The sequence below is a fragment of the Dermacentor albipictus genome, chromosome 1 (genome assembly GCF_038994185.2).
Source record: "Dermacentor albipictus isolate Rhodes 1998 colony chromosome 1, USDA_Dalb.pri_finalv2, whole genome shotgun sequence".
In the NCBI taxonomy this organism is placed as follows: Eukaryota; Metazoa; Arthropoda; class Arachnida; order Ixodida; family Ixodidae; genus Dermacentor; species Dermacentor albipictus.
In genome coordinates this window covers 81,536,130-81,555,699 of record NC_091821.1, presented here as the reverse complement: position 1 = coordinate 81,555,699, position 19,570 = coordinate 81,536,130, and the positions used below count along the sequence as shown (strand labels likewise).

Sequence of the window (19,570 nt, the reverse complement as noted above, 5' to 3'; positions counted from 1 at the left end):
GTAAGATTTCAACACGTGATGGACCGAGACAATGCAGGGGAATGAAGTGCTTGCGTTCTTCCGAAGATATGCTTGAAACGGAGAACTTGTGTAGCTGCCGTGACTAATTTTAGAAATCGTGCCCGTGATTATCCAGATGCATTCTACAAATATCCTAGTGCAGGATTTGTTCACTCGGTCTGATTGCTACATATGCCTTATTCTGAAGCGCTTAACTGTGTTTGCTTCTTGCCCTCTGTCTTGCGTCATCACGTTCTTCTTTTTTTTCTAGGTGAGGCATTCCACAGCTTTGTTAAAAGTGCTTTAGCGCTCTTTCAGTGAAGTTTTGATCTTCGGCCTTACTTGGGGCACAGAGGTTTCCAGTTTTCTATGACTGTGTGTCTGATATCACTTGCTGTTCCACATTTCTCACAGCTGCTGTCATACCTGAAGTCATTTGTGTGGCGCATGTATTTGTATCATGGGCCCTATAACGTAACACTATTCCAATATGTTTTTTCTTCCAAGCTCTGACGTCAAATTTACGTAACCGCCGACGCAAGCTTCGGGCGGTTACTCGCAGCGTTGCCTGAACAGCCCAATCAAACGCTCTACTCGTTTATAGGAGGCCGCTTTTGTTTGCTTTCAAAACGAATAACATTGCCTACATTGAGCGCTTTTTCTTATCTAATTGGTTTACAATAGGCAAGGAGCCCGCTGAAGTGGAGAGAGTTTCGATAGGGCCGAGCCAGCGCACTGAATATATAGATAACCGCATCAAGTGGGAGGTGATGGCATCTGCGATTGGTCCGCTTTCCCTTACATAGCTTGTGATGGCTTGTCTAAAATCGCGGCGGCGTGCAACGTAAGGTTAAAAATGCCGCTGAAACGGATCCTCAGCAAGGAATAGTTGGCAGAGCGATGTTGTATACGTGCCGAAAGACCTCGATAACGTTATACGGCAACGAAAAAACCCATGCTGCCCGGCATGTGCGAGTAGCCAGTGCCTGAGCTATTGGTGGCAGCCATCTTCTATTCCTTTCGGAGCAGAGCAATCTCCGGCTATTCAGAAAAAAAAAATACTGTTTTGTTCGGCATATTAATGCCTCTTTGAAGCATACATGTCACTTTGACGCAATGAGTTTTCGCGGTTTTGTGACGTTGAGTGACAGACAGTTGAGGTGAGTGCAGCCTGAAACATCTTGACCAATATCAGAGGGTTGATGGCGAAAAGGCTTCGAATCAGAAATAGTTATTTCTTTTTTCTTTTGCGCGGTCGAATCATGCATAATTAGTGTGTCCACATCATCTCAGATTGGGACCTATCGTGGTTTTCGTGACGTCGCATGACAGACAGGCGAAGTGGGAGTGGTCAAAAAAAAGTTTTTTGACTAATCGTGCGGGGCTGATTACAGAATTGGAATAGGAAAGTTTGGAATAGCTTTACGTTATAGCGCCCCATGTGTGTGTGTGTGTGTTTCTCTATATGGCAACCTGCTTCGCTATTCTTGCGGAATATTTTACTCCCATCAAGAGACAGAGACTTGGTCAGTGTGATAATTTGATAACACGTCCCGTGTGGTAACGTTGTAATACCTGAACTATAAGCGTTCGACGACGATGTCCCTCGTGCCTGTTTTCGTGTGCAGCAAGCGAACGGCAGCCGCGTGCACGCCTTCTACTCGACTCCCGCCTGCTACCTGAAGGCGCTGCACGACAGCGGCCTGCGGTGGCCCGAGTTCTCGGATGACTTCTTCCCGTACGCCGACCAGGATCACGCCTACTGGACCGGCTACTACACGAGCCGGCCAAACTTCAAGTACTTCGCGCGCCACGCCAACGGTGTTCTCCAGGTATGCGCACGTGCACATAGAGCATGATGGTAATGATGAAGCTTTATTGAAATATGGATGACTCATCGGCCTACTGAGGGTAAATGGGTTGGGGAATCGGAAGATGTCGACAGGCTCCGCTACCGAGGAATGCTCCCCCGCATGACAGAGAAGCACGATGAAGTTCTCACGCATGCATTAGGGGCTACTCGCTTATATAATGAGGAAGTTTTTCAAAGCTTGCTAGACACTCTGTGTATCGGGACACGCGTGTCTGTGTGTGGGGCGTCAACTTTCAAATCTTCATTCGGGCTCATTTCTTCCGTCCTGATCAAACGAGCACGGCTCGCGGCCCTGCTAAGTGCGCGCGTGTTCCCTCACACCTCCTTTTTTGACAGGCGTGCAAGCAGCTCAAGGTCATCGGGCAGCTTGACGACAGCGCGGACGTCGACACTCTTGGTGAGAGGCAGATCATCGCTTTACGTGGCTTATGCAGCCAGCGCACGTGCAATGTTCTTTTAACCAGAGGGCTGCTCCCTGCGCTATTGGTCTCATTTACCGAGCTATTCACTTTTCAAACTTCATGCCCCGTATACACAAAAAGTTCTCACGGTAGAATTGTTTGTAAGAGAAAATTTCATCCAATCCTGATGCCAGACATACTAGCGAAGCCGACTGGCCCATGACAAGGATCATTTACGAATGAAAAGCTTTGCGAATTCAAGGGAGCTTAACGTCAAGCTATTCGAGTATGTTTCTACTCCAATTTCTTCGTTAGCCCTCCGCGATTGGTCAAACTTCTTTAATGCCGCGCCCCCTTCGCCTGTCTGTAACGAAGCGTCGCGAAAACTCCCCATATCAAAATGAAGTGTACACACTAACAATGCTTGATTAGGCCGAAGAAAAGAAAAACATTTCTTTCCGATTCCACTCATTTGCCACCATTAATTAGCCTTTCCCCCCGATTGAGAAAATATTTTTGGGTCACGCTTACATCGCTCTTCTGTCACGCGATGCCACAACACCGCGGAAACTGACCCCGTCTAAGTTACGCGTACGCACTAAAGATTCATTATTATGCCGAAGAAAACTGAACTTTTTTTCGAATAGCTGGAGACTTCCCTGTTATGAAAGGAGTAGAAAATGGCTGTCCACCAATCGCTCTGGCGATAGCTATTTGGAGCGAGAGTTGATTTCTTTGTGCATATTAAAAATTTTGGTACCCGTAAAACGTTCCTGAGCTCTTTTTGCACGTATACAACATCGTAATGCCATATCTCCTTCATTGAGCATTGGTTTTGGCGGCATCATTAACGCCTTGTTGCACGACGCCGTGATCGTCGACGAATCACCGCAAGCTAAGAAAGGGGAAGCGGGCTAATCGCGGACGCCAGCACCACCCTCCTTATTCAGTTATCTACTTTCACTGTGCTCGCCCGGTCCCACCAAAACGTTCTCCACTTCTGTGTGTTCGACGTCTTTTGTCAGCCAATCAGATAAGAAGAGCCAGTCAATGTAGGCAATGCTATTCGCATTGAAAGCAAACAAAAGTTACGTTTCTATAAACGAGGAGAGCGGTTGACTGAGCTTTTCAAACAACCTTGCGGGTCAGCGCCCGATGCTTGCGTCGGCTGTTGCGTAAATTTGACGTAAGAAAATTAGAATAAAATCACTATCAAATAACTTTACATTATGGCGCCCCAAATGCAGGGACCATATTCACAAAAAAGCCCTTACGCTTGAATTGTTCGTAAGCGCAAATACCAGTCAATCCTCATTCTGGACATATTAACGAAGACGGCTGGCCAATGGCAAAAGCATTCACGAATAATAGCCCGTATTCTGTACAATCTCTTTCGCTTGAACTGTTCGTAAGAGAAAATTCTAGATAATCCTGATGCCGGGCACCCATTAGCAAAGGCGACTGCCCAATGACAACGAGCATTTACGAATGAAAAGCTTTGTGGATTCGATCCAACGAGCTTTGTGAATTCGGTCCCAGTTCGTGAAATTTGCAGACCGACGGTGATGTTGATGTGCGCCTCCGGATGAAGCGGCGCCCTGTCTGTTCTCTCGCCTTTCTTTATTTTTATCCCTTAACCCCCTTTTACCTACGTAGGGTAGCAAACCGAACCTTTGGCTGGTCTCACTGCTAATCGATAATAAGTTCACAATCCGATCGCTATTTAATCCATTGGAACTAGGGCCCGCATTCACAAAACGTTCTTACGCTAGAAGCGTTCGTGCCAGCGAATAGTGATGTAAGACACATTATTAACTAAGACGATCAGCCAGTGAAAAACATCACTTACGAACGGAAAGCTTTGTGAATTCGGCCCCAGTAGTGAAGCATGGGCTAACATACATACTTATGTTTACGTTTTTCTCTTGTTTTCTTTTTTTATGTCCAACGACAAATACAAGAAGGTAGAGAACATGTAAGGAGAACAGGACAAGCGCTTCAATTTCTTTCTCAGTCACCGCGCTTCAAAAAACTTCAACATGAACATCGGCCAACTGGCCTGAATCGCTATCTTGCTGGAATACAGATATGTTTAACTCAAGTAATGTAATTATCTTACACTGTCATTTTGTTCTGTCATTCTTGAATCTGCATCATGTCTCCTTTTTTTAGAATTTGTTTTTGCATTTTCTTCATAGCTCGGCATTTTTTAGCCTATTTTACTGGTTCTGCGGTGGTCGACTCTGTTACTTTACTGACGCGAATATATGTGTATGCACACTTCATTGTTGCATATTATTAATCCTCCTGTTTGTATTGCTATGTAATTTACTTGTACATTCTGAGCGAGAATAATTCTACCTGAAAGAAAGCATTTGCTATATTTTTGTGTTGCATATGTGCCCAATCTTTCTTTTCTTTTTAGTCAACGTGATATAGCTGCTGCGCCCAGATGGAGCACGCAATCTCCTCAGGAGGCTAATTTTCGCGCAAACCCGCGTGAAACGCTATCTATTGTGCAAGAAAAATAAATATAATAAATTATGAATAATGCGTTGGCATACGTCCACTTTCTATGTTCAAAACATTTCCGATGGTCACTAAACGTGGAATGCAGAACCACGAACCGCGAAACAAAGCAAACTTATCCTATTTACTAAACTACTTACTTGAACAACACAAGCCTGATGCCATTCTTTTCTCTTGTGCAGCAAAAGCTGTGGCTGTGTTGCAGCACCATGACGCAATATCGTAAGTGTAGCATGTGTCTAACAAGACCTTCACCTGTCTTTGAAGCTATCGCTTGCAAGTGATAGATGCAGTTTGTTAATAAGGGTGCTTTAATTATTCCTTTCTGTAATTAGTCTTCTTTTGCTGTTGCTACCCGCCGTGGTTGCTTAGTGGCTACGGCGTTGCGCTGCTATGCACGGGTTCGCGGGATCAAATCCCGGCAACGGCGGCAGCATTTCCATGGGGGCGAAATGCAAAAACGCCAGTATACTTAGATGTAGGTGCACGTTAAAGAACCCCAGGTGGTCAAAATTGATCAGACACCCCCCCCCCCCCCCCCCCCTTACTCCTACGTGCCTCATAATCAGATCGTGGTTTTGGGACGTAAAGCCCCATCATTTAATTTAAATATAATTTTTGTTGCTGTTTCTTCAACGATACGTAGGTGCAGCTGCGTGCAGCTGCGTACATCGTTGCTTTATTTATTTTTCGATGGTGTCAGTTAGCAAGTTTCAGCTGTTAACGATCTCAGCCATATATACAAAGACACGCACAAGGTGGCTGAAATCTTTATTGATTCCGAGTGAGCGAATTCCTGAGCGGAATCGAATTCGCATCTACCTGGACAGTAGGTGCGAAGCGGTTGGGACATAAATGTATGTTCAGAGAAGAGGAAGCTCTAATATTGCTGCGGTACCTGAATCGGCTAAGATATGATGCGCAAACATACTTGCGCATGCAGTAAAAAAAAAAAGCTTTCGTTTACTTTGAACTTAGATTTACACTATAGTGAGTAGGATATAATTGAATTCATGCTACTGTCGGCACTGTGGAGTTTGAAATTGTAGTTTTTTTTTATAATCTTAATTGTGCCTCAAGAAAAACATTTGCTTTCGCGCCTTGTATAAGGATATTTATGCAGTTTGTCTCAGGAAAGCAAATCTCGTTTATTCGTATCCGGCGTTCACTGCAGGGGCACTCAGAAGCAGCATGTCGCTGAGGACTACGTATACATGACTGAGATAGGAATCAAGCAATGTGAGGTAAGTAAAGTGCATCTTTTCATCATCATTTGTGCAAGGTACATGTGTATGTGTGTAGAGTACATTTATACTGATCTTTATACTGCCCAGCAGATGACACCGGGAGCTTATGTTATTGGTAGTGGTGACTTTGTTGATGTGACTATGCGCGGAAGAACTTACAGATAAAGAGCAGTTACAAAGCTTAATCGCTCAATCGTACGTGCGGCGACGTTCAATATATCATTTGCATGGGTAAAGAACACATCTAATATTTAATCGTGTCACAAATTAGCGTTATTGATTTTAGTGTCGACGGTATATTATGGTTCTTTAATGCGGATCGAAGTAGAATTTCTGGTTCCTCCAGCTAGCAGTGCAAAAAAAGAAAACAAATAAGAAAATCTCCAAGAAGACATTTAAGCCATGGCTGTTCCCTCTGTCTCTCTTTCTTTTATTTTCTTTTTTTCGTGTATAATTGTATTAAAATTTATCGCCTATTGTAGTCCTATAGTAGTCCTTCGCTCGCGACGTCTGCTTCAATTCGAGAAGATATGTTACGTAATTCACTCATATGGTTGCATAATAATAAGTTGTGTAACTTAAAAGACATGAGAGGGAGCAAATAAGCTGTAGATGTTTCGCGAGATCTTGGGCCTGTGGCCTCGTGCGTCTGCTATGTGCAAGACCACAAAGGCGCTGGTGCGTTTCTTGGAATGCGCCAGCCTGTATGACCGCCTGTGATTGACGCAGTGGTGCACGCTTGTGTGCGTAACAGTGGAGACTGTGACCTTCGTTCTTCCTTCTCCTCTTTCGATCCCCTTTCCCGCTTCCCCAGTGCAGGGTAGCCTACCGGGCTCAGCCTGGTTAACGTCCCTACCCTACCCTTATGACTTATATATATATATATATATATATATATATATATATATATATATATATATATATATATATATATATATATATATATATATATATATATCGTCGCAATTCTTTTTTCTTATTTAACAAATTACATAGCCGTAAGTTCTGTATGCGGAGTTCGAGTCTTGCCGACCTGGCTGGCAGGACGTTCCAGGTCAGCGATGTATATGCAGAGGAATTGTACCGGTCCTCAAAGCAACTGCCGCTGTGGACTTTCGCAGGACGTATTCAACAAGGCTTACCGGCGAATGCTGCTAACTGGCGCTGCCGGGACCGCCTTCCAGTCGGACATCTGCTTGACTTTTTGCCCGCTTCTCAACATCAGCAGCTGCGAAATCACCGAAACAGCCGACGAAGTAAGTCGCAGACTGGGACGTGTGTAGAAGGTGTGCTCCGTTTAAAAGAGAAAAGTACAACTCGAGGCGGCCTCGTCACAGGCGGGCGTATGATCTTCTGGTGGCCCAACGGTCACCAGTATCGCTCATTGTACTGTGGTCAATGTAGAAGCACTAGAGACCTCCACGCACGGTCTGAACCGCAGACCGGTACTTGCAAGTTGCAACCTCTGGGCTGCGATGTCTGAGAGAATCGCGCAGCTGCCGCCGCGAATAGCGCAACGACTATGAAGCTACCGCGGCCAAGAATTTCGTCCGTGGCCGTGGCGAAGAGGACCACACTCCGCAGAAGACATACTCGGCATGATCAGTGTATCCTGTCGTGGTTCCCTCCCCCCCCCCAAAAAAAAACGAAGCTTGCATTTCTTGAGTGAGGTTTTGCGCTATTAATATGGAAAATATTGTTCTCCGTTGATCGAGCCCAATCAAGGCGCGCGAAGGAAGCAATGAGAGCGGAGAGCGCAGTTCAGTGTCAGATGCACATAAATGCATGTGAGACATACAGTGCATAATCTTCGTACATGTGACTGACTCGCTGTTTTAAGCACATCGCAGGCTGATTGCATTTAGGTCACCGCTTGTATTTTCTTTTCTCGCTGTAATTTCTTGTCTATTGTGCGCATGGCTTGACGTTACGTAATCCGTACATGTTTCTGGTGTTGTGAGATGCACGGGTCAACTGTGTGAATGCGGCAATAGCGATGATATCGGGTACAGTGTAGTGAATTTCTGAAACAGCCGTACGAATTCGAACTACAAAAGCCTGGCATAATCACGGGTCAGGGGCCGCTAGTTACGGTTATCAAAGATAATATAGGCCGCTATCTATAAGCGCGTTCGAGCTCAGCTTTACTGAGCTTTTTCCGGTAGCTAGCTGGGTTATTCCCAGTAGCAGTTGTGTTGTTGCTCTATTTGGTTATATGAAGTAATATATATTGTTCTTTAGCGCCGAGTGGCCGTTAGAGATTGTCGTGCGAAATTTAAGGCAGGGCTTAAAAGTAGGCACGGTGAGCCTTGGCGATCTTGTTTCGCCCTTTTCTACATGCGAAAATAAATTTTAAAAATTATCGCGGCGGCGCAAGAAACGAACAGAACATATACTCGGCGAGTGCATTTTCTGGTGGGGATGGTTTGTTTTGTTTGCGCTGTTGACGTTTCATTCACGCTAGATTCGGCCTTTATTTTTATTCCTGCACTTTCTCTCGAAAACATGTTATCATTTCTGCATATGACAGCTTGTTGAATTCCTGCTGTTCAAAGTAGCTTGCCAACGTTTTAATATCGCGCTGCAAACACGCTGATCGCGCCATGCATTTCTTTGGTATAGACCCACGTTATCTCTCTCTCTCTCTCTCCCCATTCCCCTCCCCACGTGTAGGGTACCAAACTAGACTCAGTTTGGTTAACCTCCCTAATTTTCCTTCTTCCCTTCTCTCTCTCTTTTCTTCGAAGTGCCATATGCTTTATATGCAACAGATGAAGAACTTGTCGCTGGTGGCTCTGTACGACGGGTGATCTTTGCCTATTGTTAGATATGGAGCTGTTTCCTGCGATTACTTCCCCAGACCACATCGGATTGCAGCACAGCTAATTGAGGAATGCAGAGCAGGAAAGCGCATTCCAGAGAAGCGGCCGAGCAAACAAGTTTAAGGCAACAAGTTCACGTGCCAACAAGTTCGTGCGTCGCCGGGATTAGAAGGGGGCCTCGTACAATGGAGCTCAATCGTCCCCCTTCGGCTTTGAAGAAGGCATCTGCTACCGCTGCGAAGCCGAGCCACCGGGTGCAGGTGGGCCCTTGTGCAATGAAGCAGGAGCGCCCCCCCCTCCTTCTCCAGCCTAGAAGAAGTGGATTGCCAGTCTGCGAGGCAAGACCGCAGAGAGCCGCCAGGTGCGACACCGCGACACGGGCGCCTACCATTGGCTGAAAGTGGCGTCATCGGAGCGGACTCTCCCATTGGTGAAACATGACGTGACTTACAGTGCTCGAAGGGTTTATAAGAAGCCTTCCAGAGAGACCTGAGCATTCTGGGACATGCCCTCATTCCCTGTTTCACCTCTCTCGAACTTCTTGCCGCGGGCCGCAGCGTCCGAGTTGCTGCCGGCCCGTAATGACAGTACGACCGTTCATTGACTCTCAGCTCCTTGTAAATAATGTAGAATAAATACTCCCAAGTGTGGGTTTTCATCCGCGAAGTCCGTCCCCCAACCCCTACATCTGGTTGGCAGCGGTGGGAACGCCTCCGAATGCATCAGCTGGTGGCAGCGCTACGTATCAACCTTCGTCGAGAGAGACCCTAAGGAACCGGGAAGAGCGAAGAAGAGAGAGCCTTCGTCGAAAGAGGTCCGAAGAAATTGGGAGTTGCGAAGAAGGAGCGAGCCTTCGACCCAGGGAGTCCGGAGGAACCGGGAGCAGCGGACGAATGAACCGGATGGCAGGGTGCTGCAACCGTAAGTGAGCGCGTGGTTTTTTTCCTTATGATTCGCCAGACTCAAAGGTTGTGTGTTCAATTTTGATAGTTCTGGGAATCGGGAGTTTGTTGCATTGTGTCTTTGGACAAATTAATAAAGGAAAACAGTTTTAACCACCTGTCGGGGCAGCTGCCATGGATCTTAGAAGGTTGACGAGGTTGGACTTGTTGTTGGTGTGCGACGATTTGGGAGTTGAGGCGGACGAACGGATGAAAACGCCAGCTATCATAAAGGCGATTAACGATAGTGGCAATGGTGGCAACAGCATTGAGCTTGCTTGGGAGGTGATACAGGAACCACGGGAGCGAGCGCGTCGTGTACGTTTGCGAGAGCGTCGTGAACTTAGGAGTAAGCGTCAGCGTGAAGAACGCGAGAATGAACGGAAGCATGAGCTTCAAGAACTTACTCTTAGGTGTCAGCGTCACGGACGTGAGAATGAACGCGAACGTGAGCGAGAGGAAAAGTATGCGAGAGAGAAGGCAGCACTGATCAAAGAGATAGAGTATTGTGATCAGCTATTGGCACAGAGACAACGGCTGTCTGAGAATTCCGTAGGTAGTACAGAGCGAAAGAATGAGGCAGCATCGAGCGGATTTTCGCCAGAAGCCAACGAAGAGAGTAGTGCCTGTGAGATTGGCTGCCGATTGATAAGTGAAGGGAAAAGGCTAGCTGCTAACGATGCCTTAGTGGCAACAGAGGCCGTTAAAGGCCGCAAGGAGAGCGACGAGGTGCTGTGCCAACAGATGACTGTAGAGACAGCTAGGCCAGCTGCGAACAAATTGGCACAGTCACCGCGTGTGTGCGTCGCTGGTAATGTTAGCGAGGTTGCTAGCGAAGAAAAGGGTACTGTTGACGCGACAGACGCGAGCACCCATGTAGAGCCAGAGGTGCGTGCAGAAGTGAAGTGCGAGCTGAGCGGTGCAGTTGAGGGTAATTCTCAGGATTGCGAGCTGCGTAGCTCAAGAGAATACAACTGCATTGTTCAGGGATCGGTGCGCCTCTCCGCCAGTCTAGATAGCCTAGAGAGGGATGGTTCAGTTAATAATCATTCGGACTGTGCGCGTGAGACAGCGATCGATACCGACGGGCTGTGTGCCGATTCACAGCGTGAGCTGGGCAATGTAGTAGAGGGCAGTTCGCAAGAGTGCGAGTTGTCTAACTCGAGTAAAGCCTGCTGCATTGTGCCAGAGTCGGTTGGGCTGTCCGCCAGTCGAGGCAAAGTGAGAGTTGATTTAAATGAGAATCACTCAGACTGTGCGGGTAAGAGACCGATCCGGGCCGACGAAATGTGTACCGGCCAGCACGAGGCACGAGAAGGCGACATGAAGGCGAGTGCAAAGAGAAAGCGCCGTAAAAAGAAGCGCGGTAAAGACCGAAAGTCGGTAATTAATGTAGCGCCGCCAAAGATGGCGAGAAACCCAAAAGGGCAGGGCGCGAGGAAAAAGGTGCGGTCGTCAAGGACGGTGTTGACGCATCCTAAACGTTCGAGCCACCGGTCAAAGGGGGACCGCGAAGAATGTTCTGCACGGACGCGGACAAAGGGCACGAGGCAGTTCTCGTCGTTCCGTAGTTCTTTTCACAGCTCAGCGTGCAGTTCGAAGAAACGCAAGGTGGCAGGACGAGACCAGGTGGGGAGTGGCGACGCGGTCAATCGAGTTTGTGTTGAAAGCGGGGCGCGAGGACGCAAATTGGCAGGAGACCGTAACGTCTTGGGGGAGCTGATAGTGAATCAGCCCTTTTGTTGTCTCTCGGCAGCCGGAGTAGCTTTGAAACTTCGCCCACCGCGGGTCAGGCTGAAAGTATGAGTCAGTCGTAAGCAATCGGGAACGGGAGGCCAAGAGCGCTTCCGTAGAAATGAAGTGTTTGTTTTTTATTTTTGAGCATCGGAAAATTTCGCGATTTGAGACTAGAGTTTCTTTCAATGTGTAAGGTTTGAGCTTTGTTTATGTTTTGGTTTGAGAAAGCTCCGAGATTTGAAAGATGCGTTTTATGTAAACATGTAGTCTCGCGAGATGCTCATTAATAAGTAGATAGGCTTTTTTTTGTGTGTGTGCGAGTAACCTGAAGGTCAAGGTTATCGTCGAAAGGCCTATGGTAACGCGCGTGTGTGTTATTTAACCTTCTTTCTTTTTAAGTGTTTTTGAATTTTGTAAGGTTAAGCGCGTAGGTTTTTAGTAAGTGCATGATTTGCACGGAGAAGCGTTCTTAGTTCCATTAGCGCGTGTCCTGTGTGGACGGAAGGAAGCAGACTTTATGACTGGGTTGCTCGTGTGTTGAGGGCAGCCGTATTCTGGCTTGTCTTATAAGTACGCGTGGAACGAGTTAGTAAAAGACGCATTATTTTAAGGGTTCTGCGGAGTGTGTAAGTCCCGCAAGTTTAATTGTTCGTTTATGTCACGTGTCCTGTAGGACTTTCAGGGAAGAAACGTGAATAAGCGTAAGTGAAAAGTTTGCCTACAACGCAAGTACGCGTTTTGTTTAGTGACCACAAGGCTAGTGCGCTTGTGATTACGTACTTGTGAGGTTGACCAGATTGTTCAGTGGCACCATTACGTGCGATAAGTACGCCACTGCGATAGATTGGAAACATGCTGTTCGTGTGGTTAGGCCACTTAAGTTATGTTCGGCTGTTTTCATTTGTTGTTTGCATCCTCAACGACCTTTTTGTTTTGCAACAACAATAATAGTCTGGTCTTGTGGGCAATCGAGGAGAAATGGATAGCTGTTTGGAAGGGTGGTTGGAACTGTTTTGTCAAAATTGGGGAACTAAAAGATCAGGGTTGATTTTGACTCAGTAATAGCCTGGCGAGTCAGGGGTGAAGAGCCTGCGCTTACGCGTGGTGCAGCGCTGTGTTGTTTGGTTTGTTTGACGTATGTTCTCCAGGGCCCAGGATCCCGAGGGTTGTCAAACGAGGCTCGACCCCAGTACCCTGCAGCTTCTTTCAGCGTTCCTCATGGCCAGCGAATTGAGTTCACCGGCCATTCAGAACAACCGGGGCGAGGACGAGCTGTTAGATATGGAGCTGTTTCCTGCGATTACTTCCCCAGACCACATCGGATTGCAGCACAGCTAATTGAGGAATGCAGAAGCAGGAAAGCGCATTCCAGAGAAGCGGCCGAGCAAACAAGTTTAAGGCAACAAGTTCACGTGCCAACAAGTTCGTGCGTCGCCGGGATTAGAAGGGGGCCTCGTACAATGGAGCTCAATCGTCCCCCTTCGGCTTTGAAGAAGGCATCTGCTACCGCTGCGAAGCCGAGCCACCGGGTGCAGGTGGGCCCTTGTGCAATGAAGCAGGAGCGCCCCCCCTCCTTCTCCAGCCTAGAAGAAGTGGATTGCCAGTCTGCGAGGCAAGACCGCAGAGAGCCGCCAGGTGCGACACCGCGACACGGGCGCCTACCATTGGCTGAAAGTGGCGTCATCGGAGCGGACTCTCCCATTGGTGAAACATGACGTGACTTACAGTGCTCGAAGGGTTTATAAGAAGCCTTCCAGAGAGACCTGAGCATTCTGGGACATGCCCTGATTCCCTGTTTCACCTCTCTCGAACTTCTTGCCGCGGGCCGCAGCGTCCGAGTTGCTGCCGGCCCGTAATGACAGTACGACCGTTCATTGACTCTCAGCTCCTTGTAAATAATGTAGAATAAATACTCCCAAGTGTGGGTTTTCATCCGCGAAGTCCGTCCCCCAACCCCTACACTATACGCCCTGCCAAGGTCGCCATTGGCTACACTTCTTTTTTTTTTTACGTTCTTACGCATGACTTAAAACCAACGTGTATGTGAGAACTTGCAGCTTCTTCGTAATGGACTCTTACTGATTGTCTTTTAAATAACCTCCGAGACGAGCGATTTGGTAAGGATAGAGCAAACCAGACGCAACCTTTGAAGCAGCGAAATCATGATGACATACTAATTACCCGCTCTCAAGACTTGCTTTGAAATGGGCTTATCAAATGATGCGCCCTGATTAATCTGCGGATACATATGGATGTGCATCTGCGAATCTCTTCGCAGTCTATGACAGCTGCCCATTCGCCGCCTTTCAAATATCTGCGCAGTTTTTTGTCTTCGTCTACAACCCGCTATCTACGCCCGTCCAAACGTACGCGAGGCTGCCGGTTACGGGCGGCGGCTACGAAGTGAAAGAGCTGCCGGGACAGGTCATCGAGGCACAGGTAAGTGCTGAACTACCTGTGTTAATGAGAATGAGTTATGTGTTGTCAGAGAAGCGCACATTTGCTATGTTTACACAAATCGAGTTACGGCATCACGCACAAGTTACCAACATGCAAGCAACGTTTGCTGCACCATGTGGTGTAACAGTACCCTTTCCCAGCCATTGCATGCTTCTGTCACACGTTTCACACTCGTAATATTTGCAGCAATTGCCTAATTCAGGGAACCTTCATACGCGCATCCACGCCGTAGGGTGGGCCCATGAGTAGGGAGCGTGAGAGCGATGTGTATCAGGACTTCGTAGCCCAACTTTTTCTTTTTTTCAGAACACCGAGCGTCAAAACGCAATTGCGTGGAAATTCACATTTGCTGTTTGCGCCTTGACTTATTAAGTGCTTGCTTTCATTTCGCGAATGATTACGCATGTAGTATTGCGGTTAAGCTTTTGAAACGAACAGGATTCTTCAAAATGTTTTCGTTCTTCAGACTTTTCGTCTCAGACGAACTTGAACTATATCTTTCAAGTTGATTGAAATATGTAAACTCAGTCATCAGCGTGCAAGTATGCAGCCGTTGTGTCAGCGAGAGGCTCAAGCGTAAATCAATCGTTAAATCTGCATGATCGGCCATTCTACATGACCGACTGTTCTACGTAACCGTGAGGACCTGGCGTAACGATGAAACGCCACAGCAAGGCTCGTGTCCTAGATGAATTTGTTTATTTATTATTAATTTATCCTCGTTTATTTTTGATAACGTAACCATCCGAGACACACACAGGGCCGCGACTGCATTCCTTCATAGGCAGTCGGCCGTAAAACTTTTGTAGCCTCGGAAACAAAGAACGCGATAAAAAGAACCCAGCCGAAAAGGTCCCGCTCCCTTGAGGGGTTCCAAAAAAAGTTTTTTTTTTTTTTTTCACGGATGTGCTTTTCGGAGCTGCTGTCCCGTAGTAGGTTACGGCGCAGAGTGTGTGTACCTCGTGGAACAGAAAAGTGTGGTTGCGGCTTCTTCACGACGAGTGGCGGCCTCCTCCTTGCGCAGCTCGTGCCGGTTCAGCGGAAGGTGCTGCGCATCCCCGAGCGGAAGACGTCCACCGCGACATCGGAGATTGTCTTTCCGATGCAGCTGCCGCCCATGGGTGTCACCACCTACCAGCTGAGGAAATACGAAGGCGAGGGCGTGTTCGTTTATACACCACGCTTTCTTTGTCGTTTATTTTTTTATTTATTTGTGTTATGTTTGTCCCGAACGTTTACTGCCAACGAACGAGGACATATTTTTTTGTCACTTGCGAAAGAAGCTGCCCCGGAATTTCTTTTTTGTTTTACAATACTTTTGTATGTGTCTATTTAACTCGAGACAAGCTGTAGGCTGTCATGCTGAAGTGAGCTGAAAATCAACCCGTGCAATCCCTTATTTACTATCACGACCTCTGCTGGTGCTGATATATTTTACTTGAGGAGCTCGGCGGATTTGCATGCCGCGAAAATATTTGAGTGCAAGCTTTAGAAGTGAGGAGTAGTTCAACTAGTATGTCAGCCTTATTAGCTGGAGAAGTTAGTGGAAAAGTAAAGAAAGCGAAGCACAAATATGAAGCAATATGATGATAATCACAACGAGCAAGCTATTTGAGGTGTAAGGAAGTGCCTTTTCTTCAGTATCGCGCATTTCAAAGTGACTGCTGAGCCCTCGTTCGAGCACCTATTACTCCATTTGAAACTGCGATAATTTAATGGAAAAATTCGCAAATATTCACCCGTGCGTGGCAAACGGCCTTATGATGCCAACCTGTATATAGCTGCGAACTTATACAAATGACAAAAATCGGACGAAATGCGGAGGCTCCCCAATGGAGGTAATCTACAAAAGGTTTCCAAACAAAAAGGCTACAAAACGCATAAAGTGATAGCGAAATCTACAAAAAAAAAGAAATCGGACACCAGAACGTCTAGTCTGCTGTGCACTACTCGTGGGAATCCTCCTCTGTCGTTGCTATAATGTTCCGCTTGTTTTTGTTTTCCAGGTTCCACGCTTCGGGACAGTGAAAGCAGTGCTGTTTTTGACGGTGGCAGCGAAGCTCCGGCCATAGACAATGGCGTAAGTACGCTCTTTTAGCTCCTATGCACGCATTTGTGACGCTCGATAAGGTGACCATTTGTAGCCGGTTAGTCAACATTAGTGACCTATGGTATTGCCGCTTACTGGCTTGTTATGAAGTAGAACTGCGAACAGCCTTTCGAACGATTCCCAACACCATCAAGAAATTGCGCGTTAGTGTAAAGAATCGAGCCAGCGTTTACGCGATCACCGCTCTCTCGCTGCCGCGCACTCAGCACTCTAACCACTACTCCACGCCCACGTTCTATACTGCTCTCAACCATTATAAGCATTATATAGTCTCCTGCTGAGAATATTGCACGGGCTGCGCAGAACGACGCACCGTCGGAAGGGCATCGACATGATGAGTGTGAAGCCATAGACGAGTACAAAAGAAGCCTCTCACCGGGTCTAGCTGTCAGTGCGGTATTCCGCCACAGAAAAGAAATAAAGAGGCCGTTCGCCATCTAGCTGGAGGATGGAGAGCCGAAGCATTCGCTTGACTGTTGTTCACAGTAATTGCGTTAAACCAAGAGTCAATGGGGTACGCCAGTGGTTCCGGCCGCTAGAAGAGGGTGCTGTATTAGTATTAAATATGCTTTCATATTGTGATGCCCGAAAGTGTTGACAGCGCAGCCAATGCTGAAAGGAGGTCCTCCGCTGAGCGCCCTAGCTGCCTCGCGAAAATTTCTGCGCCCGTAGCGTTCGAGCAACGGCGTTCCTCTTCGCGCTGTCTTGGACGACGCTAGCCGAGTATGTGATAAACAGGTTGGCTTTTTCTTATTTCTTTTCGGTGCCGACAGCTAGTAATGCGGACCTCAAAAGGAGCTGTTCAGGCACATCAGTAAACGCGCGTCCGTGGTTTGATGGGGGTTGCCGCCGCAGTGAGGCCCGCCTCACCACCAGGCACCAGAAAATGAACGTTTACCCACTGCCGTCATTGGAGGTCGAACCCATGCCAATGAAACAACGTTCATGTGGGGTGTGGATGTGCCATTGCGCAGCTTAAGTTAGTCCATAATTATGCGGGGTTTCTTGGGTGCGTAACGCAGGCGTAAACGATGCGCGACTCAATGCGTTGCATTCGCCGTAAGGCAAACCGCAGCCGTAACTTTCCGAGACAGAACGTGCAGCAGCCATCTTTATTCCTGCCATACTATACATATATTTTTATGGAGTTTTAATATAGCATTCTAATGATATTAAGCATATAAACTCGGAGCTAGCACTTACCTGACACGTGTTTCTGTGTGATTCATTATAGTAGATATTTCTCGTACATGGCGGGAAAATTCAGTCTTGTCAGTTATACGGGACACAAGGATAAAGTGAATTCAGATGGGCTATTTATTTATTTATTTATTTATTTATTTATTTATTTATTTATTTATTTATTTATTTATTCAATTATTTATTTATTTATTTATTTATTTATTTATTTATTTATTTATTTATTTATTTATTTATAAATACACCATAGGTTCCAATAGGAACATTGTGTGATTGGGGGGAGGGTGGTAGTACATTAAAATTACATAAAGCATAAACAGGAATAAATGAACCTTCTTAACAATCATAAAAATTCTGTACAATACTTAAAACACCACTTTACAAGATGTGAGTGCACAAATTTTTGCGAAATGTTTCGCGGTTAGTGATGGAGACAACGCTGTCGGGAAGGAGGAGAGGAGGAGACAAAGGAGAGGAAAGACAGGGAGGTTAGCCAGTGTAAGTACCGGCTGGCTACCCTGTGCTGGGGAAAGGGGTAAAGGGAATAAAAGGAGAAAGAAGAAGAAGAGAAAAAAAGAAAAACAAAAAGAAAATTCACACAGTAACGCGAAACTACGCTCTACAACGTTCAAAGGCGGTCGCACAGTTCGCATGTCCTTAAAAACTTCGACAAAGCCCTTAAGGCCTTGAGTGCCGAAGCCCGTCTGGACCAATGTCCTAGAGCTTTTTCCTCTGTAAAGGGGCGATTGTCCAGTTTTGCGAGAGCGGTCACGAGCACTTTTCTTCGCACTGCGTAACGGGGACAGTCACAAAGGAGGTGTTCAATCGTCTCCTCGCAGCCGCAGGTGTCACAACTAGGGCTGTCGGCCATTCCAATGCGGAATGAATATGAGTTTGTGAATGCCACGCCGAGCCACAGGCGGCACAGAAGTGTTGCTTCCGCTCGTGGCAACCCTGGTGGTAGGTGGAGTTGCAGACGTGGATCCAATTTGTGGAGACGGGCGTTCGTGAAATCACTGGTGTTCCACAGATTCTGTGTAAGCTATATTTGGTAGAACCAAAGCTATATTTGGTAGAACCAAAGCTTCAAATTCCTGAGCGTTGCCACAAGCTATTGCACTCTGGAATAATCTTCCCGACAGCGAAGACTTATGGCTGCAAGAACAGATGCAGCCATAAGTCTTCGCTGTCGGGAAGATTATTCCAGAGTGCAATAGCTTGTGGCAACGCTCAGGAATTTGAAGCTTTGGTTCTACCAAATATTCGCTTGAGGCTGAGATGATTACGAAGAAGCCTAGAAGTACGTAGTGGGCTGACAATTAGTAACTTGTGTTGTGTTGTGCCTTGAATGTATTTGTGTATCAGACATAACAGTGTCATTGTTCTACGGTACATAATGCTTGAAGGGATAAGTCTACTTTAATTCGAGTGACCCTAGAGTGCCAGTCGTATAGTTGGATGATATGAATCTGGCGGCTCGGTTTGTTTGAAATTCGTCTCGTTTCATCTCGTCTACTCACCCGTTTATAGGCGCTGCACAGTTATTGTACTCATGCTGGTCGTATTATCAGAAATATAGACAATATATCCTGAGCGCGAAGATGATGCTCTTATGGGCAGACACGGCATGAAAAGCTGTTTAAGTGCTCGAACGATGCTCGTATTCGTAGAAAAAGGTGCCGTGAAATTCTTTGCGCCGCAATGTATTAGCAGTGACGGGTGAAATCAATTAAGCGATGCGCACATGTGGCCGTCTTTGACGTCTATTTATATTCAGTAAAGCTCGTTTCTTATTTGTGCTCTTGTTTTGTTCGCAGTCAAGTAACTCTACACATCTGTTCGGAAAACCGCACCAAGGCTGCAAGGAGTTCACTTTACTCATTGTCATCTTTTTTTCTATTGAGCAACAATCTCTAGACGGAAGAAAGGCTAGCCGAATTATTTTCAACTACCACTGAACAAACCACTCGACCTTGCAGAAGTACCGGCTTTTCTTGGACCCTGTGACGGGCCTGCTGAGTCGCGTGATGCTCCTCAACACGGGCCTGGAGGTGCCCTTCCGCCAGTCGCTGTTCGCGTACCTCGCTTATGAAGGCGTTGTAGAGAAGCCCTCGGGCGCCTACTCCTTCAATCCTTCGGACGATCAGCCCATCGATCTGGGTCGCCGAGTCAACTACAGCCTCGTCAAGGTACGCGCCGCGCAGCTTGCACGCCATGCATCGGCGAATCGTTGCCATGCTTTTTGAAGCC

The 19,570-nt window shown here is 46.9% G+C and overlaps 1 protein-coding gene across 5 annotated transcripts in view; it reads left to right on the top strand.

The window, feature by feature from the left end:
* LOC135907442 (lysosomal alpha-mannosidase-like) overlaps positions 1-19,570 on the top strand; it is a 566,544-nt gene that overhangs the window by 520,163 nt on the left and 26,811 nt on the right. For all 5 annotated transcript variants that reach the window (XM_065439126.2, XM_070522855.1, XM_065439125.2 and 2 more), the window contains 9 exons: positions 1,629-1,832; positions 2,210-2,270; positions 4,986-5,025; positions 5,978-6,047; positions 7,172-7,306; positions 13,873-13,989; positions 15,035-15,164; positions 16,017-16,090; positions 19,300-19,509. In XM_065439126.2, the coding sequence (XP_065295198.1) occupies positions 1,629-1,832; positions 2,210-2,270; positions 4,986-5,025; positions 5,978-6,047; positions 7,172-7,306; positions 13,873-13,989; positions 15,035-15,164; positions 16,017-16,090; positions 19,300-19,509 (1,041 nt within the window). The remainder of the gene's footprint in view (positions 1-1,628; positions 1,833-2,209; positions 2,271-4,985; positions 5,026-5,977; positions 6,048-7,171; positions 7,307-13,872; positions 13,990-15,034; positions 15,165-16,016; positions 16,091-19,299; positions 19,510-19,570) is intronic.